Here is a 27,777-nt window from a genome sequence, read left to right on the forward strand (position 1 = left end):
AGTGTGTTAAATATTTTTTTGATGACATGAAAAAAGAAATATCCATCAAAGTTTATGAGCCAAATATGCCATCCACAGAAGTCTTTTACCCAGTCCAAAACTCTTATTTAGTATACATTATCAAAGAAGAAAGGAAGTAAATCTGAACGCTGGCATTGCCATTTGTGCTACAAAAACAACTGAAACAATCAAACATTCATTAAAAAGATGGCAATTAATTTCCTTTCAATCTACTAATGGAATAACTAATTGTTTCAGCTCTACTTTGCAGGTCTTCCACTGACGCAAATACATCCACAACAAAATACAAACATCTGGGACAAGCTGTTTCCTTAAAACATTTATTTTTTGTAATAATTTGTCCTTTTTTTCTTTTTGCGTAAGTGCAAAAAATGCACCCAAAAGAGCCACCTGAGGGAAGTCTACATCTTTAAATAAAAAAACAAGCAAAGTGTACATTTATAGTACAAAATTCTCTTTTTAAAAAATTGCACAGTTTGTGTATAATATATATATATTCATAATCTCAATTTTAAACAAACTTTAAAGGCTCAGAAAGTAAACAAAATACACCAAATGAAAAATAAAAACATTTTTCCCTAGAATTTAAAGCTGAGGAAACTTGAGACCCTGTTTTCATTTGTGTCCACCATAAATATACATATTTATATGCAAGTCTCTTTACATAAAGTCTCTGTGCTAGTGTTTGACCAGACAATCAAAATTATTGCAAAGTAGTTTAGTTCTACTATAAAACATGGGGATGGGGGTGGGGGATAAAAGCTTCTTTCTGCTGAACGTTCATTAAGTTATGCAAAAAAAAACAAAAAAAACCCTGGGTTTCTTTAGACCCCATTTTGAATTTACTGGAATCCCTGCTTTCACAAAGGTTTCTGTTTCACAAACTGTGTGCATTCAACATTCCCATAGAACAATCCAGAACTCCAGTTTTGCTTTTTAGCGAAAACACACATTTCCCTGACTTCTTTTTTTTGTTTGTTTTTGTTTTTCAACTTTACACAGCGCCACTGCCCAGAGGTGGTGGTCAGCGTCGATACGGGTGGAAGCCCTGTACGTTGTGGTTCTGCCCTCTGCCGAACGCGGTGGCGGCAGGCTGGGGGGCGGCGGCGGGCTGTGCTGTCGGGGCCCCGTACGAAGCCGTCGGCTGGCTGGGGTCCGCAAAGCTGTGGCTGAAAGCTGTCAGGTCTTGCCCGTACCCTGTGGTGGGTGACAGAGGAAAGAGCAGGAGGGAGAGAATATGATGTCAATGTCCTGGTCACCACAGGGTGTTTAGGGAGAAGCCTTACTCCTTTAAAACATCGCCTACTAAAAAAACTATTTTAATGTTGAGGAAAAATCCACCCCGTTACCCTTTAGCTATACAGTGTATTCCAATTGTTATTGTTTTAATATTTTAATTTTTTTGAACAACAAACTATTGGAAGTATTGGTAAGTCACAAAAAAAGTTTATCATCATAGTTACTTGCTGGTTTTAACAAATAACATCACATAACCCAAATCCTTGCCTCACTGCATTGCCTTCCTGTTTGCTTTAGTATTGATTTTAAAATTTTATTGATCACTTTTAAAGCACATCTAGGTCTGGCCCCAAGCTATACAGCAGAAATGTTGACCCAGTATGAGCCAGTTTGCAGCCTCAGATCTTTAGGTAGGGCCTTCCTGGCCGTTCCTAAGTCAAGGCTTATATCTAAAGGTGACTCTGCTTTTGCCATCAGGTCCTCTTGGCTTTGGAACAACCTGCGTGAGGAGATAAGGATCGCAGAATCAGTGACTTTGTTTAAAATCACTTCTCAAAACCCACTTTTATGTGATGTCGTCTTTGTGTTCCTTTTAACATCATTTCACTCTTTTTGTTTTGTATTTATAATCAATATCACCTGCTTTTTTTGATCTCACTATTTGGTTTTTACTCGTTATATTGTCTTCCAAGTATCCTTCTTTTGCTTTGTCTGTCAAAGCACTTTGTAAACTCTTTGTAAATCTATTTAATTCAATTCAATTCCATTCCGTTTTAGCAGGTAGCAATAGGGCAGGTCCAGAGGAAAACCACGGCCGAATTTGTTCCCAGCCCGACCCTACCTGTAACGTTATCCCCATCTCTCGCCATGTTTCCCAGCTCAGCTGCCTGCTCCACCAGTAGAATGGTGGTGCGTGCTGTGCACTACATCCAATACATCCTCGATACAGCATCTCCATCTGAGTGTTAAAATGGAGCATCTGTATTTTTGACAGTACTGAAAATAATACCGTCAGGATTTTTAAATACTCTGATATACCGTGCATTGATACCACCCAAGCCTAGCCCCAGCATACTACTTTATAATCAGCCTTTAATACACTGGATTTTTTTTCCTGATAACTGGTAAATTAGATCAATTTAATATCTTTTTTTTTTACTTTGTCCAGTAATTAAATTTTGACTAGATCTACATATTTCATATATATTGGGATCTAAAAGATGTGCTTCTTTCTATTGTTAGGCTACAAAGGGCTCTGAGATGGGTCTGTGATAAAGGGCTCTATACATGACTGAACTGTGAAACACCAAACCACTTAATGGACCAAGACTGGAATAATAGTGTGTTTCTGTATAGCAAGACTTGAGGATTCATGATGGATTTTTCCTCTACATACTGTAAATACTGTATTCCTTCAATGAGCCCTTTAATGTTGAAAATGATTCTGTAACAGTGTTAAAATGTATAAAGACAAACGTGACAATTTCAGGGGAATTAAAAAAATCACTTGAACCGGGCTTCATTGGGGAAAACAATCTCTAGATTATCTTTATAATCAGTGCAACACGCACAATGTTCTTCTCCTCAGACACTGGATGGCACCATGTCCCTGCAAACAGACAAGGGAATCAAAGTGACACCCAGGGAAGGAAGCTAATCTGCCTGAAAAAAAAAGAGGCTGGGGCAACCCAAAATTAACCAGCCACTGTCCGAGCCAAAGGGACGTCAGGGGTGAAACAAACTGAGTGGTTTATATCAAATGGCTGGTAGAATATGAAAACCAGTTGCAGCCAAATCTTTTCCAGCATCATGTCAGCTATTTTCCTACCCTGGTAACACCCAGGTTAGCACTGATTTTGAAATATCACTACTAAATACTGGAATGGGGGAACCTTATAAATAACTAGTGTGAAAAGACGAGATAGAAAGACAGAAAGAAAGAATAAAGGCAGGAAAAGTTAGAAAATACAACACATATCTTTTAGGGTGTTCAAAGTGCTCCATGAACGGAACAAAAAATAAGAAATCTGAAGAACAGGGAGCAGTCCCGACAGGACCGCCTGACAGAAGAATCTGAGAGGAATTGGAAATTTACTGCCATTGTGTCCTCCTTTAAATCTTCTTTCCTTTCTCATCCCTTTAGCTATAATGTGGAGACAGTACATGGGGGAAAAAAACAACGGGTGAATGGACTGCTGATGCATAGAGACAACTGAACCATGAACAAATTTTCTGACAATTAGATCATCCTTCTATAATCAGCAAAGCAATGCGGACAGAGAGAGTGGACAAAAAAGGAGGACATGGTTAGTCTTGGTATAGTAAAGCTACAGCCACTGAGGGAGATCACTACTTAGAGCTACGAGTGCCAAATTTAAATGTAAATGTCTTTCAAATCCACTCAGCTGACAGTCGACGGCTGTGTCTTACTATACAAGAGTATTCACAGTAATTTGTATGTACATGCAAAATGTACATGCAAAATACGAAACACTGAGCAAAAGAAAAGAGAAAAAGAACCAGGTTGCAGCTCTATAAACACTACAGTACTGAACAAATGCTACCTTTGTGGTTGGAGAAGACGATGCTGGCACCTACCTGCACTATATCCTCCCTGCTCATCCTGACCATAACTGTGAGAAGGACGCGTTGGTCCGTAGGCAGAGGGGTCCTGAGGGTAGTTACCCAAGCCTATCAGGGAGATGAGGAGACCAGGTTGACTGAACCCAGATACTGCTGGCCGACTACTTATCATAGTTCCCCCCTTGCTGAGCTAACAGAGCTGCACATTTGTACTCAGTTACTGCGTCTGCACTATGCTTGGAGAGGCATCACTGCTCAGCTTCATCTGGAAGTCAAAACAGAATGGAGTGTGAGTGTGTGAGCTATCTGCCAGCACGCCTGACTTTTTAAATCATGCCAGCCTGGTCTCATTAAATTTTGTGAAATGTGCATGATGTGCTAAGATGCAAGTAACGTAATTAAAAAAAAAAGAAAAAAAAAAAGACCCCACCAAGATAATACTACGAGAGGGAAGCAACTGGAAACTGGCACTAGATCAACCGTACCAGTGGTTTTGCATGCTGTAGTCCATTGAATACAACCTGTATATACGTCACAACAAATGCCGTAAGTGTCTAGATTGATTTCCTATCTTCCTCACTTTCAGAACGCTGAGACAATTGACTTCAAATTGACTTGATTTATCTTTGTGTCACAGTACGGTACTGTTTTGTGTACTTGAGCTGCAAGCACTGATCATTTTCAGAACTTTAGGTTATTGGTGAAACCCCTGTTCTGAGTAGCGTGCAATCAAAGGAGTTTGCGCGTCATTCAAGGACGTTTTAACATCCCAAAGTTAAGCTATAGCCTACTGTTGAAAAAATATCACTACCATGGGCATAACTGAAGGGACAATGTTAAGTTAATCTCTATAAACAGATATCTACATATGTATGCAGAATCTGTAGACAACGGCACAAGACTTTGGTATCGGACGTGTTTATAGTCAGAGTAGCATTGACCAATCATGTTTGGGTGGCAGGTAAGTGGTGTTTGTGTGTGTTTGTGTGTGTGTGTGTGTGTGGAGAGCAGGAACACAGTGGCCAAAATGGAATCTCAAACTCATCGGCTATCTTCTAACAACGATTTAGCTTTTTAAAAAATATATCTGCATTCATACACAGACATTTGTTTATAAAGATTAGCCCAAATAACTAGCATATGAAGGAGGAAGTCTACCCTGAATGTCTGCTGACTATACTGGATCCCTGGATATATGGCCGTTGCCCCCAGGGGCTTATCCTTTGAACACAACATCAGAAAGACAACTCAAATTTGCTTCTATCAGTTAAGAAATATTTCAAAAATCAGACACATGCTCAGCTACAACAACAAAGAAAAAGTTATTCACGCTTTTATATCTTCACACCTGGACTATTGTAACTCGCTCTTTACCTGCTTAAACTCTCACTCAGTTTCACAACTACAGCTTATTCAGAATTCAGCAGCTAGGTTATTAACCAAATCAAGAAGGTCATGTCATATCACACCAATCTTTGCACTGGCTGCCCGTTAATTTTAGAATTCAGTTCAAAATTCTATTAATCACCCATAAGGCAATTCATGATCTGGCCCCAGAATATATTAAAGAACTTTTAACACGGTACTCACCAGCCAGACCTTTGAGATCAGAGGAGCAAAATTTATTAATGGTTCCTCACTCAAGATTAAAAATAAAGGGTGACCGTGCTTTCTCTGTGATGGCCCCTCGCTTATGGAACAGTCTTCCCCTCAGCATAAGATCAACAGATTCCATCACAACTTTCAAAAATCCTTCTCAAAACCCACCTCTACACTATGGCCTACAGTTAATCACATATTATGTTTTATGGTTTTTATTGTCTTTTGTGTTTGCTTGTTTGTTTGTTTTATTTTGGAAAGCACTTTGTGCATGGCTTGAAAAGTGCTTTATAAATAAAATTATTATTATTATTATTATTATTATTATTATTATTATTATCGTTTTCAGACCGACAGGTAATGAGTTCCGAAACTCATATTAAGTTGCTCTTCAGTAGTCAAATTTCCAATGTCACAGTGTTCTTGAATGCACCAACAAGGGGTTTTGACGAAAGAGTCAACAAAATGTTTATTGTGACACAGTACACTATAACAAAACGTATAGCCAGCGCCTGCCTGGAAGTTGGGAATCATTGACATACACTGTATGCATTGGAAAATGTCAATGAATAATTACATGCAGAACCACTGGTTTAATCTTTACATGATCCAGATTAACTCCCTAACTCCACATAAGCCAAACGTAACAGAAAATCGGACTTCCTTTATTTGTCTAACCTAAACCATTTACTAATCATAGTGTCGTATCCAGTTCCTGATATCGTCACATAAACTGTCATGGTTGAGTTGTGTAACTTGTGTCCACAACATCATCAGCGTTTCTGATTTTCTGATCATTTCACAAAAACTTTGTGAGACTGTGTTGCTACTGCTGACTTTGACTACTGGACTAAAGTGCCTGAACGGGGCAGCGCACACTAAAATGCAAAAAGCTGGATGGAAGATAAGCACAAGCAGGAAACACTGAACAAGATGGGCGCCTGTCCTGACTGACAGCAATCACATGGCTGCTTTAAATGTAGATCCAGCAGTGTGAAGCAGCTGTAAGCCAAGTCAGAAGAAAAATACCAGCCAGCCAAAAAACTGAATGTAGCTTTCGAATGAACATCTGACTCTTATCTGTGTGCTTATGTGACTGAATGGGTGGATGTTGAATGAAGCTTATTCCTTTTCCATGGATGCTGGTTAGCTTTCACTGTATCTCTGTCTTCATGAGTATAGAGAGTGTCACTGGAGATGCTACCTCTTCACAGAAATTAAAAAGGCACATCATTTTCTTCAAGTGGCTTTATGAAATGTCTTATTTTCTACACGCTGACTGAAATTTGGCCAAGAATTTACCAGCTCAGTAGAGATCCAGGAGGAATAATTATCCTGGCTGAACGCAGTCCAGCTCAAAGACCACAAAGACACCCACCAGAAAACGAAACCTACAGACACATTAGTCAAACACTGATCTGCCCAGGAATCTTACTGATATCTGCATGTATCCACAAGGCAGAGGGTCAAAGTTAACATTCTGCAGACAAGCATGCAAAGCTCCGGTGTGATAAACTGATGAACACGTTTAACATTTTTGATAGGTAGCTTGGCAGGTTGGACATGCCTAATTCCAGATATAAGGTTTCACGGGCAAAATATTGTCATGCTGGTGCTCTTCTATGGCTATCATGTCAAGACCAGGAAAAGAAGCCAGCAAAGTCATCAACAGGGAGGAAGAGGAGGAGATGTAGGAGGGAGTAATTAAAAGGTAGGAGTATTTTAACCAAGTGAAATGTTTAGTACAGTCGGTCAGGAGAAGGTTGCACTCCCTTGAAAAGAATAAAATAAAATAAAAATGCAAAACAAAAAAAAAAACATTGCAAGGCAGGATGATCTAATTCAAACCTACCAAGACCTACCAATCTTTTTACCAATCCACAGACCAGCTGGAAAAACTCGACAGAAATGACTGCTGAAGACTCCCGGATATGGTTAAACTTCAGCAGCATCTTCATGGCAGAGCCAGAGGGGTTCATGTATGCAAAAAGCATGTTTGCATGTGGAGCAGTTCAAGCTAAATGGTACCAAGAGCAAGCTCCTGCTTGTCTAAGGGTTGTAGATACGCACTTAAATGAGCTGTAGTTGCACCCAATAAAATATCCAGGGAGATGGGCAGGGCCGAGGGGTGAATACAAATCAAATGGGAGAGAAAAGGGGCAGCAAACTGCTTAATGCACAATGCTTTTCTTACCATACTGGCTATAAGGGAAGTCAGGCTGCCCAGTGGGAGCTTTGCTCAAGTCCTGAGTTGGTGTGGTGGCGGGGGCAAAGCCCAGAGGTGCAGTTCCCGGAGTTGTGGGTGGAGGGGGAACCTGTGGAGCATACTGGTCTGCTTGTGGTGTGCCGAAACTGTAACCTGTTGGAGAGTAATAAGATTATTTCTGTGACTGTTAGTTTATGACAGATGCTTTATTACATATGAGTACAAAAGCCATACATCAGATGGCCGGCGCCAGTGTTGGTGAGTAAAACATAAAATCTCTTTCACAAGTAATCTAGTCTCGTCAACCTTGTTGACCACACCGCATCATCGTACAAAAACCTTTAGCCAGTATGAATAAAAGTTTTACACCCACGCTTTTTATAAGTATCAGTGGTCGGTTGAAATTGTGACCACTCTGCTACTACAGCGCAATGCAAATTAGATTTAGACTTAAAGACTTTTTTTAATGCCACTCAGATTGAAATTTAAGACCAATTTTACAATGACAAAACTAAAGAAAAACACAAACTGACATCAACTATTTAGGTTAGGGACAATTTTGCCAAAATTATGTTTATTGTGACATAAAACACACATAAAAATATTGCTCCCTGGCCCGACCTAACTCTTTCCTCGATTGCCTTTGGACAATCATTATTGTTTGACCATCTCTAATGGCAAGCTGTGTCTTATTGGCCAGAGTTAACAGCTTGATGTGTATCGGAAAGGACAGTGCCTATAGACCAAATGTAATCTAATACGTTGTTACATTATTCAAAGTGCAATATTGCATTCTCTTGCAATGTGTTTACCGTACAAGTCGGCATAGGCGTCACCAGTGGTTGAATTGTTAATTTTTAACAAGGGGGATGCAATGTTGCTTTGATTTTTTGCGTGCACACATCATCAAATATGACAGCATAGATGTACAAAATTAATCAAGCTAAAGAAAAATGGCATGACCTATACCTGCTGCCTTTAAAAACACAAATATTGCAGTAGTATTGCTATTGCAGTACAGAAAAAAAACATTTTAGAGTATAAAAAAGAGTAGTTCTGAAATAGCTGTGAAAATTAATCTTAGAGTCACTCTTATTCTATAGACATTTCCTTCGCCAGTTATAATTTCTCCTTACCTGTGAAGCCTTGGGCTGATAATTGGTGATGCTGTCAGGTCCCTGTCCTGATACCTGCCTGGTTTCTCCCTGTCCCTCTTCTATTGCAATAATATAGATAATAAATGTGCAAAGCAAAATTTAGAAATAGAATTAGGAATAGTAGTGGTGACATAGCTGTGGAAATTAACCTCAAAGTCACGTTTATGCTATAGATATTTTCTCTCAGTCAGTTATAATCTCTCCTCACCTGTGAAGACCCTGCATGATCATCCTTGCTGGCCTCTGGTCCACTGTCTCCTCCCTGACCCTGCTCTTTATATTATGGCAATAAAGATTAAAAAAATATGTGCAAAGCAATAATGAGCACAAGTTCTGCGCAGAAATTAAGGAGGAGTGGGTTTATTCCTAGCATGAAACTAGCTAGCAAGTGATTTAACATAGGTAACAATAACATTAGTATTCTTGTTAACTAGCTTAACTTGATACATTGGCATCTATTAATTAGTCATCATTTAGCTAACAATATTTATATGCAACAGCATTACTGAACTTACACGGTTTGTTTGGAAGAAACTGTGCAAGGTTTTTTGCTTCTTGCTGGCTGGTTTGCTGAACATAGTTAACACTCAGCAGCACCGCCCAGCAGCACACGTCTCGTCTGTGCGATTGATTCTGATCACAACAGGACAGCGTGTGTATGCCGCCTGGCGCCACCTACTCATGGTGCGTTTAAAGACGGATCGGAAAAACGCGTTACCACATGTTAAAAACTAACTGAACGGTTGTAACGGCTGTAAAAAGTGCGTGGGACGGAGGGCACAGATACGGGAAGTGCGAGGGACATGTCCCCTGTGCCCCCCCCCCCCCCCCCCCCCCCCCCCCCAAAATTACGTCAGTGCCTGCACACACAGATTCTAGATTAACAAGGGGGATGGTTTTTGGTCAAGATTAACAAGAGGGGGGTGCTTTTTGGTCAATTTTCTAACAAAGGGGATGGCATGCCCCCTCATTTCGACCACTGGGCGTCACAATGAAAGAAAAACAACAATATTTTGCAGCCCAACTGCCCATCTCTGATAGGGTGGAGGTTCCTCCATGACCACAGCAGCAGCAAAGCTGTCTGAAAACCTGATTCCACTGACACATCTTACAAACCCATTTCAGTGTTAATAATCCAAATGTACTTTGTGAGGCTTTTTCACTCTGAGGGAGAAAAGTACTAGAGATAAGAATTAGAACACTTTGTGGCAGAGAAGAAGTGTTTCAACACACAGGACAGTCGACCATCTGTGACCGTAGTGAAAAATTACTTTTCAGAAACTCTTGAACTCACTCTCTAATTCACAGAGTTACTTTCCATATGTTATTTTACCTGTAACTACTTTGTGGTGACGTTCAAGTGTAACGAGTGAGTGTGTCAGTATTACTGACCAAACTGAGGTGCTGTGCTGTAGCCCTGCTGAGGGTAGGCCTGAGGTGCAGCGAAGCTGCCCGCCGGGGTCGTGACCAGGAATGCGTTGAAAGGTGACGGAGGTTGTGTGGGGGTGCCACGGCTTGCTGTCAACGGGGGTCCATACCCGCCTGCTCCAACAGAGAACAGATCTATTATATAGAAATGTTTTCACATGAATATATGTTTTATATAAATTATTAAGACCTAAATAAAGTACACAGGCAATAACAGTAATTATGAAAAGAAGAGCCTGCCCAGCACAGATCAATCTGAATTTGTCTTACTGCAGAGCTGAATAAACAGACATAATGTTGATAAATAGTAATAACAACAATAATAATAAACTAAAGTATCTTCTGAGAGAGCGCAAGGCTGACGCTGCAGTGAGCATTGCAGGTTGACCCGGAGGTGGTGATATGAAACCGAGCCTGACCAATAGCAGAGGGAGGCTGGAATCTATTCAAGGCTGCCATCTGTCTCAAGCAGCAAATTATCAGCAGCCTCAGCCATTATGAATCAGTGATAACACGTGCTGTTAACTGTCATCAGCTTATTGGCCACACAGAGTGCAAGCCCAGCTCTGTGACACAAGCGTTTCAAGATAAGCACATGATCACATGGCAAAGACACAAAATCTATTTGCAGATCAATTCACAGTTATGCAACATACAGAAAAACAACTAATTCTCTAAAACGGTAAGGAAAGATATTTTCTGTGTGTTGTCAAGTGCAGATCAAACACCTACCTATGGGTTGGCCGGTAGTCGACACCCACACTCCTTCAGGAAGAGAAAAAATCATTTTAGACTGGGGACAATAACTGGAATGTAAAATGTTCACAGAATCCAGTTTCACATTCACACTGACAGTGTAACAAAGTTAATGTTAGAGCAGCAGGTTTAACACATTTAAACAGTTACTATAGTGTCTTCCTCACTCGCTCTGCTCCCACTCACCCTGTGGCCCGTAAGGCTGTTGCCAGCCCTGGGCAGGCTGTGCTGTCCAACCATTAGCTGCACTCAAGATGCCCCTGGGTGCCCACTGGCCCGGGCCAAGCTGGCCAGGAGCTTTGCTGTCACGAGGTTCAGCCTTCTTCACTTCCACCTGGACAAAGGACAAGGAGGGCACAATTGGCAACACCAGTATGAGGCCCATCAAGTCCCTCACCTAGACAGACCTGTCCTACCGCTGATTATTTAATGTCAACATTTTGGGCCAGTTTGAGATCTTTCACTTTACGTCTATTGGAATAATGTGGGCCAACTATGTTAGTTAATATTACTGTGTAGCCATGTGTGTAGCCATGTGCAGCTATGTGTCTCAGGTACTAATTATCAAGTGAGATTTTCACAGTGGCCTAAAATCATAATGCAAAGACAGAAAATGATGCACATTTTCTTTTTAAATCCATCATCTCCAGGTCATGGCCTCTTAAGATGTACCTGAGAAACATAGATCTATTGTTTTCTTCAAATGAATTGCCCTATATAATGATAAAGACATCTAATGGAAGGTTATGACTTACCTTTCTCCAGCTAACGCTTATAAAGAATCTCATTTTTATTTTATTTGGAATAAGTTTTAGGGGGGGAAATGGATGTAGAGAGAAATTTGTATCTCAGGTCTAACAGAATATATAAGGTAAACATGCAGATAATACAAATAAACATTCTTTTCAGTCAGTCTAAAATTGAATCTTCATACTGTGTCAAAAGTGAGATTATTTTTTTAATTGAGTACAAGTGACAAAACACTTTGACCTCAACATAATGTCAAATTGCTGCTGGAGGACACCGTCTTTATACAACCTAAATCTCAAATGTAAGAATGGTGACCTTAATTTCTTTTTGATGATTCAGTTAAAACAATTAACAACACTTACTTGGTAATCACTGCCTTAACACTGACAATTCGTTAACACTCTGCAAACTGACGTCATCCATCCATTACACTACTTAAATTTTACTTTTAAATGTCATCCATTGCTGTAATAGTTATACGCCATGGGTCAAACATAAATTTATTGCCCCAAAAAACAGAAATAAGTCCTTCCTGTAACTAGGCAAAGCTACCAGCAGTTAACCAGAGCAAAGAAACAGGCTGAGATTAGGGGGGGCGACCAGAAATAGACTGAGGGGTTGAGTTATTGGGGTCACCTTGCAGGAGGAAAACGAATCACAAATTCCTCCCCGCTTTAAGGTGTTGCCACCTTCCCCAGCCTCCCCTCTTCCTTCTCTGTCGACCTAATTACATGCACATGTTTCCGGCAGTGGCCTCGCTGCCGCCGGCAGCTACCTGAGCACTTTCTCCCGTGGGCATCACAGCTACGAGTGATGGATACCATGACTTCTGTACAGTCCCCAACAGCAGAACTGGGATTTGTTCCACAGTTTGATGTGCTCCAATTTCTAATTTTGTAACTCATATCTCCCCACCTCCCTCAAGTCCCAGCGTAAGGTAATGTCAAGTCAAGAACAATGGATTAAGTCAAGCCTTGATTCCTGCTGGAAACCAGGGCAAAGTCAAGGGGGGCGGGTACCACTGGAGAGTATACAGGTTGAACCATTTACCAGGGAAATGGGATTCAGTTCATCTTTTTAATGTAATAAACAGTGACATTTCAATAAAAGTATCTTGTATTGTCTCAATATAATTGATTAATATACTAAAAAACATCTTAAATCCAGCTCAGGGAAGCCATTACATCCCCTTGTCTAAACAAAACAACCTGTCTGGTAGCTCTCTTCTGGGAGAAAAAAATGAATTGGCACACAAGAAAAAACAATTTAATTTTGTAGTTTGTTTAGTATAAACACAGGAGGGGCACCCTGGGGGGTCAGGTGGTTTGAGGTGCTGACAACAAACCGCAACTTCCTCCAGCCAGGGAGCCTGGTTGCGTATCATTCCCCATCTCTCTCTCCCCTTATTCCCTGTCATCTAGCTACTGTCCACTTTCAAATAAAAGCACAAGAAGGCCCCATTATTCAACGCAGAAACACCACAATGATTAACACTATTCAGCAAACATTAACTCAGCTTTAATGCTGTCAATATGAGTTAAAAACCTCAAATGCCAAACATGCACAGAGGTCTTCTGGGTGTCAAGTGTCGCAGACTGTCCTTCAAATATTCAAAACACTAATGCAGCCATGTAAAGATCAAGGACAGAAACAAGATACATGTGATGGATATGATATGACTGACTACACTGTGTTTGACTTTGATCATTTTCTTATGCCCACAAATCATTACTGAGGGCAGAGAGGGGACTGTGTCTCTCCTCTGGTATCTCTGTAGAGTGGTTTAAAAGCTGTTAATTACAAAATGTCTCTATTGGGGAAAAGGGCGGGCTACTAATGAATGAGAGCTTTAAAAGTGCCTTTAAAACCCAAGTGTCAGGACCAATTATAGCCCAATATGTACCATGTTGTACTTTATTGTTTTAATGGTTTGTTTTACTCAGCCGAGATGCCAGGTGGGTGGTGTTTGCCTCATGCAAAAGAACAATAGATGAAATGCCAGAAGGTTAGGAGGTGTGTCTCAAATATAACACCGTAATGCATTTATAGTTTTCTCCCGGATGGACAGCTTACCTGACACTATCTGAATTGCCTTTGTGCAGTAAACCCCATCCATCTGGTGCACCCACTGAGTTAAAACAAACACTAAGAAGTGACATGCAAATATTATTGTGCGACTCGTGTCTCATCCTAAGCAGCGTTTCGGGGAGAACTGTCATTTGTTATTTCGAGAACTAAAGGACACAGTGTGGAGATTCTTCAACTGAGGTCACTGAGTTGAGCTTTTTCTTTAACTTTTCAAAAGGAGAAACAAAAAGAAACAGAAAGAAAAACATGTTGACGTGTAAGTGACCTGCCAACAAAATATCAGAAAACAAAAGAAACAGAACTGATTGGACCAATCCTTTAGGTGTTTTATAGTCACTGAAATCCAGCTTTGAAGCTTTGTCTTTTCTGTTGCTTTATCATATTTCAAAATTATGTTACTTTAATATTTTAAGTACAATCTAATGTACTTAAGACATCCTAAAGGAGTGGTCGATTTAAACAAAGCCTTAGGCGACGACTGAAACTGTAATATAACAGCATGAATAAAGGATCGTTGTGCTTCTGGAAGCTTTAAGTCATAGCAATAAGTGTGAAGTTAGTATGTGTTCAGAGCAAAGTATAATAATAATGATAATAAAATGAGTAAATGAATTAGAAGCCTGATCATTTTGAGATGTTAAAGGCAAATTTTGTGCTGTATGATGCTGTCACCAATGAAGAAGCCACTGGGAAATGCACAAATAAAACAGCATCACAGTATCATTCTCACTCTGTCGCCCAAGCCTCTGTTTGATCTTAAGGGTAAAATAAAACTACAACTACACACTTTTTTGCCCATGATGTCGTGAAAATGCATGTTGACAGCCTGGTCCACTGATTGTTCGGCCTCGAAAGTAATAAATCCAAAACCTAGCCAACGACCAAGAGTGAATCAAGGTAGCAGGGGGGGTTGTGACAACACAAGATGAAGAACAGTATTGGGCTTCAGCAGAGTGAGGATCCGTCAAGACTGAGCAAGAGGCTCCTGGGGTTCGGATGATGTCGCAGACTTGCAGAGCAACACAAATCCAAGACTAAAGCCTGGGGGATTGAAGGAAACTTTTCTCTTTACTGTGCAGGGAAATGTTTTGTGAAGATAACAATACAGGACTGCTTAACTGCTAAACATGAAGAATGATGAGTGCAGCATTTGATTTAATGTGAAATGTCACATAAAAAAAGTCAAAATGATCTTCCACCCTTCCACATTAAGAAATGCCAATTGAACCAATACTACGTTTTGTTACTTCATGCCGTTTCATCCAAACCCCACCTTGATCTGTCCCTTGGTATATTGCTGTGGAGCACACACTCGCAGCAGCCATTGTTAATGCATCACAAAAACATGGAGAAACACAAACTGTAGAATGCCTAAAGCTTTCTCCAAGCTTTCCCAAATTCAGTATTTTACTTTTGAGTCAGCCAGGATAAGCCTACAATGGACAATTAAAATATTGCTCACAACGGTAACACAAAGATATAGGCCACAACTGGTTTCCCAAAGTGACGAGTTGCTGATTCTGATCAGGAGTTTTCATGGGAACATACAAAGTTCATCAACTAGAATGCGAACTTTTTGGCCCAACAATTCGGCTCAGTTAGCTCGTCTAAAACAGGACTTTTCAGAGCGTTATCAGGCCGCGGCGCGCTGCAGTGATCTACTTTCAACTTGATTAACTTTCCACTATGGCAGAATTGGGTTGTGTGCACGGCTCTACTTGGGGACCTAACCTGAATCCAATTAAACGTCCTACGAGACGAGTGAGATTTTAGAGACCTCTAGTACCATGCCAAGCGTTCCCAAGCCTCAAGATCTATTGCTATTAATAACATCTGTCAATGACCCGTCCTTAATCTAAATTTATACCAAGTTGACACATTAAAGTCTGACATATCTCCATTACAGCGAAATGGTTACACTCAAGTTGAAATTTTAAAGACTTACTACTCAAATCAGATTTCAACTACTGATGAAAACGATGTGTTCCTAAAAAATGTTTGATGACAGGGAGACAAAACTTGTAGTCAATGAACTATGGCTCAGACTACTAGACGTAGAACTGGAAAATAATTAAATATGATCATTTATAGAGCCACAACACCTACTTTGATTTTTTGATTTTTTAATTATTCTTAAAAGCTTTTTTTCTACATTAAAAAAGACTAAAAAAAACTTAACTAGTTTCAGCTTTTTGGAAATGAATATTTTCCTGTTTTTTAATTAATTAATTATTATTTATTTATTTTTATTTTTTTTACTTTTTTTATGATTGCAGACCGAATACCAGTGGGTTTTGGACTGTTGATCAGACAAAACCAGACATTTTAAAACATCATCATGGGCACTCTGGAAAATTTATTTTTAATAAACATTTGTAAATATTAGCTGACATTTATAAACCAAATTAACCTGATGAAGACTGTCATCCATGTATTAATAAAGGATTAAACTTACAGTCAGAGTGCCTTAGATGCTCCTCAGACTGCCAGCCTACACAGTACCATGGACTTCTACATAAAGTAAGCTGGACAGTCTTTGTTTTTATTCTTATTCGACTACTTGCTTCAATTTATTTATTAATATTGAAGGTAAATGGTTGATTAAATACTGAAAAGGATCATTAGTTACAGCCCTAATCATTTATTCTTTCTATGATTGTGTTATTGCAATATTATGTGATTAAAGTATTTCACATCTTAAGATACCAACTTCGCATTTGACTTAAATGGATTTGATTTTTAATGTTTTGATTTTTTTAGCTACTATTTACTATGATAAAGTTCACATCACCCTCCAATTTTAATCATAAATGTAAGAAATAACCATTCAGAGTATGCACGTCAACACCTGTGCCTGTTTTCCACCAAACAAACTCATTTAACAACTACTACCTCACTTCCTGTAAAACTATGGAGGCAAATCCTCAACAAACTCTTTCTCTCTAACCACAAAAAAATAGATAAGCCTTCAGCCAGTTTCACAATTTGATGCACCTTTGTACACACCCCATTTTGACCAAGTAATAAATTTGGTTGCTTTTACATTTGGCCTGTACCTCTGTGCTACCAGTCAATGCACAGTAACCTAAAGGAGAAAAGACAAATCTTAAGAGACACCGTTAATCACATTCAAACCATTCACAAGGAGAAGGGGGACAGAAGAAAGAAAAATAGAAAGGGCTTACTTACAAAAATACTTAACTTTCTACATATGGGAAAACACATACTATGCCATTTAAGATACATGTATCGATTACGTCTAAATCAAGGCAAAGAAAACTTATTCCAATGTTGAAAGTCTAATGGTTTTAGTAAAAGAAACTGATTATACTATTAAAGATTATGTAATGGTTGTTACTGGTGCAATACATCATGTTAAATTCCAATGACAAACTATTCTGGGTTTCTCCCAATAGAGAATGAATGGGGGTTTTGAAGGGAGAGCAGTAATACATGTTGTGGGTCAGTGGCCGCTGCATCATTGCTATGTAGGACAAATGCAGATGTAACAGCTGTGACTGTAACTCAGCGGGCAGAGTCTGACACCAACACTGCCAGTGGCACTGGGTCTGATTCCCAGTGAGGCCATCCATGCTAAAAGTGTCAGCACATGTCATAAACTCATGATACATTTATGATTAAATGGACAAACTCCTCTGAGACTTTAAAGGTCTGTCAGCTCTACTGTCAGGAAATACTGTAAGTAAGAGAGATACTTTTGGAATAGCAAAGTAAAACCTTTTAAATTGGTCCCATTGTTCTGGTGATAACAATATAATATTCACCTTCAGTGTCTGGGCTGAAACCAGGCTCTTTGAAGGACAAATCCCCCCTTCAGATACTCAAACTGGTCTCAATATGCCAGTTGCATGTTGTGATAAAGTACTGTATTTTTTGGAGCACCTACTTTCCTGCAACTTGCCCTCTCTCCTTTAGTTTGTGATTTCCCATCCACTTTTTAAAAAAACCTTTCAATTAGATGCATGAACGTCTTGCATTTTATACGTTTTAGTGGAGATACTTTCTCATATTTCAGAGAAGGGCAGAGAATATATCAATATTTTATCAATATCATGATATTGATTAGATATCATCTTAGATTTTGGATATTGTTTTAAGTATCATTGTTTTATACATACTTAAATTGCACTGTTGAAGGGAGTCTGTGACCCAGGTTTTTCAATGGCAACAACTGCTCTTGTAGTCGTTGTTCATTTGACAAAAAATACCCTTGAACATTACATCATATCCACATCACTGATGTTCTTTTTATCAAAAATCTCTATTTGTAAATACTGTGTGAAGGCCCCAGTAGTCAACCCTGCAATATTGTTGTAATATGAATATCCAGGTATTTAGTCAAAAATATCATATTTGTTTTTCTCAATATCACCCAGTCCTATTTCAGGGCTTACACTCCTTAAAATATGACACACCTGGTAGCTGTATTGCATTCTGCTTTATCAAATGCTACTCTAAGGACAAATTGAAATGTCTGAATTGACTTTTCTTCTTTTCATCATTGATGTTTTAAATAGCTTACAATTTCTTAAGTCAAACTTTATCTTAGAGACTGATCAATCAAGTCATCAATTAATCGTCACTTTTTAAGCATTATGTCAAAAATTCACTGAAAATGGACATTTGATTGATCAAAACAAGCACTTTAAGTGTTAAGGAAAATTATGACACACATTTTTTGCTATTTTCTAACTGTAGTGCACTGCCCTATAAAAACGCGCCCTTTCGGAGCGGGCCGATTGCTTGGCCTCTGGTTTTGCTGCTTGTAGCTTTCTTGAGAGCCGCTCCTCCGAACAACTTCACACTCAACACTGCTCTTCCTTGAGTCCGAGAACAAAAGCAGTCGTTCCAAAAGTTACGTTGCTGATGCTTGAAATGTTTAAGTTGGTCTCTCTTTCTTCATTTGTTCTTGATTGTACTGTACCCTGCATGCCGTTTGGCAGTGTAACAGTTAATAGTGGTCCCCTTTCAACACACTACACAGTGTGTACATAACACACTACTAGTAAATATGTCCCATAGATCTCAAGAGCTCCACTTGACATTGCACTTTCTTGGGTCATCAACAATACACCCACCAAGTGTGAAGCTGACTGAATGACAGACATACAGACAAAGACTCCTTCTATTTTAGTTAGATTTAAAAAAAAAAAAAACCAATCAATTAATAGAAAACTTTTAACTGCACCAGCTATTTGGATGTGGTTTAACATTTATGTGAAACTGACTAAGCCAACTGTGCTGCCGTCTTGACCGGAACTCCCTAAAGGAAGAGATCTTATATCTCAACAGGACCTTCCTAACTAAATAAAGGATAAATAAATAAAGACATCACATTTAAATGTGGCCAGTAATAAATGGTAGTGGGAACAACAAATACAAAAAACTGCGGAAAAGCAGTTAAAGTGTTGAGTACATCACCTGCTAAAGTCACTATTTATTTTAGGGTGGATTTGTCCTTTAAAGGTTATGTTCATGTGTTTTCAAGTCTGTACTGAAACAATAGTCAGGTGCCCAATTGAACATTAAAACAGGTTTTGCTTGTTGTGATCATTCTTCCTGTTCATACTGGCCTTTACAAGATCCATTCCTAATATGGCTCCGGTTAGTCGTTAAAAGACCTTTACTTTGCAAGAGTTACACTGCTGAGGCAGCATTTATCAGCTTCAAGTAAACACTTGATTACATTGACATGAATGTGGACTGTGGATTGTTTCTCCCCATCAGTTACACTGGCAACATGTTAGGAAGGTGTCGTTTAACAGCCAGTGTGAACAGGAGGAATAATTACACAAAGTAAATGCTCATTAAATGTTTGTATAACCCCCTGACTATTGTTTTAAGACAGAATCTATCCTGTAACACGAGTGGACTTAAACCAAGTAATTCTTAATACATCCTCATATAAAATCTGACATGTCACTGAGCTGTTTAAATCAGAAAAATCTTCCTCAGAGGTTTTATAACATGTATGAGAGCCCTATGTGCACAATTAGCTGTGCCTATGAATGTAGTGTTTGATGTAGTGATTATTATCACCCAAGTGCAGGGAACCTTGAGGTGCTCTTGAGGATGACCATTTACACTATTTCAGCTCAGATGAAGACCCTGTGAGGTCAAACCGATCTGTGTTTCCATGTGCTGTCTATTTAACAGAGTAGAAATGTGTCCATGGAACAGACTCATGTTGTCACACAAGGTCATGAAGGACACTGCATCAGTCCAAATAAAACAGCATGTAATTTCTGAAAACACTTTGCAGATTTGAGCATGTGACAAAGGCAGAGACAAGGTTTTTAAGGTGCCTTTAACTATCGTGTCACGTGGGCATTTTACATGCATGTAACACGGTAAAATGTATAACCATTACATGAACTGAAGGTACTGATTTAATGATAAATGTTTAAGAATTTCATGTATTTCACAGGAGAGCGGTGTATTTGGTTTTACACTGAGCTTTTCATTCCACCTCTTGAAATGTCAAGTCAGATTTTCCATTTGATTGTACGCTGTGGTGACTTTGTGCGGGGTTTTATCCAGCATGCCTTTGTGTTTTATTGTGTGTCTTCCCCACACATAAAACTCCTGTTATGGGTTACAGTGTTTGAATTGAATTGAATATCTGGGGGTGAATGGGCTTTTTCTCTTTGGGCCAGAATAGTTTGTCATGAGATTTAAGATGGTAAGGTATGGAGAGGGGAGAGAAAAAACGGGATCAGCTTTTACCTCGGGGCCTCTGCTTCTCCGCATCATAGATCATTACCACCTCTGTGACCTTGAATGGGACAAAGGGAAACAGTGGCTCCATTTAGAAAACCAGACAGGGTCTGTTCTTAAACAAATTAAATATTCAGCCTTAAATTGAATGAAAAAATTAATTGTCCAATCCCATCCCACAGTAAATTCCCTATTTTTTTAATAGTATAGTATCGACCCTGTTCAATGTCACATCCATTCAAGCAGTCTTAATTACGATATGAACGGCATTATGCACTTGGCAATACTCACCACTCCGAATCTATTGAAATAGTCCCTGAGTTCAGGCTCGCCGCAGTTATGGGGGATTCCACCTACAAATATCTTCTTTGATTTATTGCTATCAGCTTTGCTGCCCTTCTGAAAGAAAACAGGGAGTGTATGGATTTCAATATCTGTTAAAGGATCACTCTGGGAAGGGGCCAGTTAGCCATCATCTATTCAGACAGTGCAGAAGAAATTAGGTTCTCCTCTTGCCCTGGGGTATAATTCTTAACATGTCATGTCAATGCAAACACTAGTCTCCACAGATCAGAGAGCACGGCTTCCTCCACTTACTCTCAACCACTAAGCATTTCACCATTGCTGTGCGCTGCACTCATGCTGCAAAGGCTAGAGGCTGCTTACAACAAGGATTTTTTTAACAATTAAATCTTCTGCTTTGTTAGGAAAACATTCAGCAGCAGCTACTCAAGTGCAAGTGTTCCAGTAGCAGGCCTCATTTATAAAAGCTTCTGACTCACACTTTATGCTTACAGCCAATTATTTGACATGTTAAAATCTTGTATTGACTGCAAAGGTGCAATAACTACAACCTTCACTGCCCAAAGGGACAAAATGGCCATAAAAGATCTGCAGTGGGTTGTTGATCGACCCACAAATTACTCAAGTCGCTGCAGAGATTTCAAACATTTCCCTGCTGAGAGCTATAGAGTGCTGCAGGAATGAGTCCTAAAACCTGGAAACGAGTTAACATGTTTGCACTTCCAGTTACCTCGTCTCAAAGTCTATGGGTTTTTAGTGTAATGGCTGAAATAAGAGAAGATAATAAGAGATTTTCCCGTTTTGTTCTATGACATGAAATACATCAGTAAATAACCCATTCATGAATTTCTAAGCTTTAAGGTTTCTAAAATGGAAGGCTGCTAACATGTGGCTATATGAGACTACAGAGGTTGTCTAGGGCATTAAACATCATTGAGCCGAACACAAAACTTATCTACTCATTAGTCCACCTTTATAGCCTCATTGTGTTTACACTGTACACTTTACTGTTGTAAAGTATTCTAACTCAAATCTTATATCTTGACCACTAGCTAGATCAGGTTACACTATGGCAGGGGCCAGTAACCTTCACTATCAGGAGCCATTTTTTAACCAAAAATTAATTAACAAAAAATTTGTGTGAAGCCGCGAAACATATTTGAGCCTTATAATGAAGGTAACACTGCCTATAAACATTACTCAGAGGTCTAGATGAGCATTCATTAATATGCTCTACCATAGGGTGGCAACTCTGCAGGGAGCTATTTATGATTATTTGGTACCTTAACACTGCATTTTTGGTGGCGAAAGACATTAAATCTGACTATGCACAATTAATTCTCTGTTTTCCTCTGAGACTTTTCTTTTTTTTTCTTCTTTTTTTTAAATTTCCATTACTAGCCTAGCGAGGAAGACTCAAGCCTAGCCACCGCTTTTGAGCTTCGGCAAATTTTAAAGATAAGGCGACAGGCCTTAGATGCAGGACACATATTTCGTATGACAAAACATTAAACATTTTTTCCTTTTCAGTGTATAGGCTACACATGTTTACAACTGGAAAACTTGTGAATTTCTTAAGGCTTACAACACTGATTACTGAAAATTAAAATGTTGAAAAAATGTTAATTATTTCCATGTGATTTTTTTCATCAGAGTCACATGGAGCCACTTAAGAAGGGCCACATGTGTCCCTGGAGCTGCAGGCTGCCTTTCCCTGCACTAACTGAAAGGCTTTTGTAAAAGTGGCAAGGGTGAAAAATCAAATTTACAAGTTGGAAACTTAGCTGTGGCAACACTGAACTCATGCGACCATGGTGTAGTTCATTTACAGCCTAACATCCATTTTTCACTTTCGGTGATCGCATTTACACTTCAAAAATCATAAGAGTGGTTTTAACTTATAAAGATTATCTTCCTGAACAAAATGTTAGTGCCAAACTTTTGTTTGCCAAAGAGCTTATTTTCTGCAATTACCCAAAATCTACAAGAAAAATCCCATTGACTTTTTGTCAAGGGAACCAGAGGGCGATGCTAACTTCGTCATCCCTGCAGCACTCTAGCCCTACTTGTGTTTAATTCAATGAGGGAGGGTGGTTATAAGAACATGTTTCAGCTTAAGATGGCGAGAAAATTAAATTGTACTAAATGATGTTCTATATTCAAAAAATTAAATGTGAAAGAGTTATTATAACTCCAATATTTAGCATGGTGGCATGAGCCTATGACCTCTTTATGAGTCACCCTTGTGAAATCTGGGAAAATGTGACTTCATCATGTGTCCATTCCCGGCAAGTGTATGCTGTACCAAATATCTGCTTATATTGATGCAGTCCCTTCATCACAAATAGAGGTCGTTGTGGGGTTGTTACAAGTTATAAATTTGCTAATGCTTCCTTGATTTATCAAAGCCCAAAATGAATTTCAAGCATTCTCAAAGTTATAAAGGCTGTATACAGTGATTGTTTTTATTGCACTCTTTGAAGAAACAAAATGTAGGTCAAAGTCAGACAGCTTTTATAAATGAAGCTCGAGGTCTCCTCAAGGCCCATGAAAAGAGTTCAACCTCAGGAGGAGGGGATGGAGAGACTGATGGCCTGAGTCTTATTCCAGCAGAAACACCTAGCCTACCCTTCCCAGTAGAAATCAGATTCCTCTTACCCAGCCCTCCTTGGTTCGAGACTTTTCAGGTTGCATTCCTCTGGGAGTGCATGGCTTCGGGTCAATCTGACAGCGGGGGGAGAGAAAACGTTTGACATTAGCCCCAAATAAAAAGGCACCTTCAAATGTTCTTTTCCACTGAAACCATTACAGTGTATTGACTCGCCTAACAAAACTGTGAAATACATTTACTGACATTAATTTAAATATGTTGCCAATAAAATTTTATGCCCTTCTCCGCCTCCTTCAGCAGAACAAAGGTGGTAAAATGTAATCCATTATGAGCTGTATGGAAGCATTAATGCAGAAGGAAGATTAACAACTGCTGCTTCTTTCAGTCGTCTCACAGAAATCCAGGTTCAACTGCCAGTTTTGCTAATTTGACTTTAAACAGGTAAGTCTTGTTGGGCAAACAAATGTCACAATTTTGCAAAGTGCATCATCTGTACTAATGTCTGCAGGCAAGTACAACCCACAGCATAACTGTGCTTCTCCTTGAATAACTTCTAACTATTCTGAATGGTGAAATACAGTATGAGGTTTTTTTTCCCCACATTGCTCACACAATGCGCAGGCAGATTACTGGGGATGATTTGACTATCTGCTCCTTTGATTTAAAATACTCACATTTCTCCCATCAAGATTATGCGGCTTTGTCTCCAGCACTGTCCGTACACAATTGGGGTCTTTGAATTTGACAAAGCCGAAGCCTCGCGACTGATTTGTAGTTTTGTCCTTCATGATGACACAATCTACTACTTCCCCATACTGTGAGAAGTAGTTTCTAAGTGTCTCTGAGAAAAAGAAAGAAAGTAATTACGTAACAGTGGTGCTTCATTAAAACAAGCACAGAAACATACAATACAGCAAATGTGGAATTATAATAGAAGACACAACTCAGCGCAGTTTGCCTCCTCAACACAAATAAGGGTAGTCATGAGTTATAGAACTCATGCTTTCATTATGATACATGACGCTATGAAAATATCTTCAGCACTTCAACCTGCACAAACCAAAACAGATGTGGGGGAAAAACACAAGCCCCACTCTATGAAATTACACAGGGAACACTACAAGTCATTCAGTGACCTTGATTTTTTTTTCTTATGGTAGAATATTGGGGATTTTACCTTTGTTTTTTATGTAAATACACAAAAACAAAGCACAGCCAGATTCAAGTCACACACTGACACTCACAAAGACCAGACAAAGCACTGACCCACTGTCATGTTAAAGAACACCAAACGTAAACCCAACCACTGTAACGCCCGCACACACCCACAGTAGCAAGGCATGCAAGTTTGAACAAATGAGGAGCCACTTTGGAGAGTTATCGCAATAGCTTCTCTCATTGCTGCGAAGCCCTGGGGCATCAGCTAGGGAAACAAGCTCAGAGCAGTGTAGTTTAGATACTAATGTTAACAGTGCTGTTAACACAGGCAAGCCCTTGTTCAAAGTTATACAATGGCCAACCAAGCATGAGCCAGTAAAGGGCTTTGGACAATCTAGACCATCTCTGGGTAGGTCCGGGGAGGGGAACGTAGAGGGGGGGTCAACTCCACTACCAGTGTTGGCAACGCCTCATCGGTAATTATGCAATATCAAAAGAGAGAAAATATCAAAAAATCCCAATGACAATCCAAACACAGGAAAGCTGAATAAAGAGCAGCAGCGGCCACAAGTAGACTTCACCAAAAGTGTGTGGAGGACACTTCTTGGAATATTTGCATTAATACACTGCAGTCTACAGACACAAAAATAAACCGTACAGCTGCACCAATGTGGTGTTTTCTGCAGGGCTACAGCGCTGCATTGCAATATGTTTCTACTTAATATCAAGACATTAACCTCTTCCACTCTGCGGGGACAGCAGCGTCCTTGGCCGACATTACTGTCTTTCAGAGGCTGTAATTTTGAAGTTTTCAAGCTAAATCTGTGTAACATATGGTATCATATTGCGGGAACAACTTATGAGAAATAATGAGCATGGGAATGGCCGTCAGATACTTTCATCATAATGTTCTAAGCCTCTGCACACCTTAAAGTTTGAATGGGTGCCTTACCAAAACACGTTTATTACATATGTATGACTAGAAAAACACAGTGCTGAGCTGCATTTAAATTATTATTCAGCTTTCCTGCTTTTAGATGATGTATACCACTTCTATGTGGAATATACTGTTGACCTGCTATATGTTCTTAAAGATCCCCTGTCCACCATATAAAAAAAAAGACAAAAATGGGTCTTTGGTAGGGAGCGACAGAGTGGAAGAGTTGATATTTTATACATATTAAAATGCATCAGTCAGTGGTGTTATATCGTCCAAACCATGTCATATAAGCACATCAATATCATCATGCAGCACTTGATATCATCTAGAATTATAACTGCTGTAACAATGTGACATTAGCATAAATATAAGGTGAGCAAAAGAATAATTTAAATAAGGCAACATCTGATCAAAGAACAAATATACAAGACTATCTCTACCTGCAACACCATCATGGCATCTTAGTAATGATTTTGTCAGAGACTATATCATGCACCCTTATTTTATTAAAGTTATGAAAACACCAACTGTCATATGCAAAGTATCATACACTAACAACAATTTTGACAATAGGACATTTCAACGGTATTGCCCAGCTCTACTCTGTATGTCAAAGCTTAACATCACCTGATAATCTATAGTTTATTCAACTTCCATTCAAACTCTAATGTCTCAACATACACCAACCAGATCCTCCAGCCTGACAACAAATCCACGCAGCTACATCAGTGTCACCTTGACAAATTCCTGTCAGTTCATTTAACAGCTCTGTTTGCATGAAGCGACTGAGCCTTCACAGGTTAAACAGCATGACTTACCTTGTGTGGTACTCCAGTCCAATCCACCCACAAAAAGTTTCCTGCAAAGAGGAGATAAATGACAAGTAAGTCAGCCATTAAAGATCACTTTGAGTCAGAGTATAGGATAAACTGTTTTACAAAAAGCATGACAAAAAGCATGGGGACATTTCTGCTTGTCTAGAGGGCCTTACTGGACTGAAAACACAGACAGAGAAGATTGACAGCAGTTTCAGAGCCATAACAACGCTACAGCCGACTGAACAGCTAAGTACACAGATATTACACAACATGAGGCAACGCTGCCACCAAAGCTGGTGCAAAGGAGGGAGATACACACACAGGTTCAGTTAAAATGTATTCAGTGTGACTCATGTTGAGGTCCAGTCCTAGTCGTAGATGTCACCGTGGTCCTCCAACACTGACTGCAATGGCCTCGACAATAACGGTCTTTTTATGAACCTCCTGCCACGTAAGTTACCCCGGGACAGAGCCGTAGCGTTTAGCAAGCTAACACAGCACTCAGCTGACAAACTGGCTCCAGGAGCTCCAGCGGGCACTGACTGCCTCCGGCTCCAGCCTCCACCTCTGAAACACCGAGTGTGCTCCAGCCGGAGCGGAGCGGAGGACGGGACAGCGGCTGCTCGGTTCCCCGCATGCGGACCGGTGAACTACGATGCTGGCTGCAGCACTGGAAGTTTAACGGCTGTTTAAGCGGCACTAATATCAAACTAGCCAAGTTAGCGAGTTCATTAATGATTAAGATCACCGCTGAAACACATTCGTGGTGAATGTGGCGGCTGCGATAAAAGTGGAGGGTTGCTGCAGACGAGGATGCTCCATCCTCCAGCAGTGTCCGCTAAATGTCCTCGCATCGGCGAAGTCAAGAAGAGGAGACTTTCGCTTCGCTGGCAAGCGTTAGCTAGGCTAGCTCAGGTGCTTCGAGCTAACTGGAAACAACAATGAAATAAGTAACTACTCTTCACCATATTCCCTTGACATGCCGAGTGGCAGCACTCTGGATAAACAAAGTGTATTTCCCTGTAAGCAATAACACCAACAACTGCGCTACTTTGAAGACTACTTTCACTTTTTGGCCGTCTTTCCTCGGGCTAGCGATCTCGCTAAGTTACTACAGCTAGCTTAGCCTGCTAGCTAACGTTAGCTGACAGATGACAGCTTGACAAGAGAGCACGCTAATTATAAGTTACGATGCAGTTTACAGTTTGACGCGTCCGCAGCGGAAGGCTTCGTTAAATGGCTCTTACCCGACTTCATCTCCGACTAAGTTGTTGTTCATTTCTGAGGCTATAGCGGGGGACTGTAGGAGCTGTGACCGGCTTATTGCTTCAGTGCTGCCCCTCTCAGACTGAGAGCGGAGGAAGGTCACTCCGCTTTTTGGT

At 39.8% G+C, this 27,777-nt stretch overlaps 1 protein-coding gene across 4 annotated transcripts; it reads right to left on the minus strand.

Moving 5' to 3' along the window:
- Positions 1-325: 325 nt before the first annotated feature.
- dazap1 (DAZ associated protein 1) lies at positions 326-27,777 on the minus strand. Of its 4 annotated transcripts, XM_050054660.1 has the most exons (13): positions 27,643-27,777; positions 26,396-26,436; positions 24,154-24,320; positions 23,527-23,592; positions 20,857-20,964; positions 20,575-20,623; positions 14,615-14,697; positions 11,176-11,323; positions 10,966-10,998; positions 10,198-10,347; positions 7,637-7,801; positions 3,859-3,951; positions 326-1,218 (listed from the first exon to the last, which is right to left on the minus strand). In XM_050054660.1, exons 1-13 carry the CDS (start codon positions 27,672-27,674, stop codon positions 1,046-1,048), a joined length of 1,308 nt encoding a protein of 435 aa, XP_049910617.1. In that variant the 5' UTR covers positions 27,675-27,777; the 3' UTR covers positions 326-1,045. The 4 variants fall into 4 exon arrangements, with proteins under 4 accessions (XP_049910617.1, XP_049910615.1, XP_049910616.1 ...); XM_050054658.1 differs by lacking the exon at positions 3,859-3,951 and having other exon boundaries at positions 10,198-10,368; positions 20,857-20,961; XM_050054659.1 differs by lacking the exon at positions 3,859-3,951.

This window comes from Epinephelus moara, chromosome 10, assembly GCF_006386435.1.
Source record: "Epinephelus moara isolate mb chromosome 10, YSFRI_EMoa_1.0, whole genome shotgun sequence".
In the NCBI taxonomy this organism is placed as follows: domain Eukaryota; kingdom Metazoa; phylum Chordata; class Actinopteri; order Perciformes; family Serranidae; genus Epinephelus; species Epinephelus moara.

Coding starts and splice junctions, on each gene's coding strand:
- dazap1 (XM_050054660.1), bottom strand. CDS start 27,674: ATGAACAACAACTTAGTCGGAGATGAAGTCGG. Junction 20,624..20,856: donor ATTTCAATAGATTCGGAGTG/GTGAGTATTGCC, acceptor GTCCCATTCAAG/GTCACAGAGGTGGTAATGAT. Junction 10,348..10,965: donor GACTACCGGCCAACCCATAG/GTAGGTGTTTGA, acceptor CTGTTGGAGCAG/GCGGGTATGGACCCCCGTTG.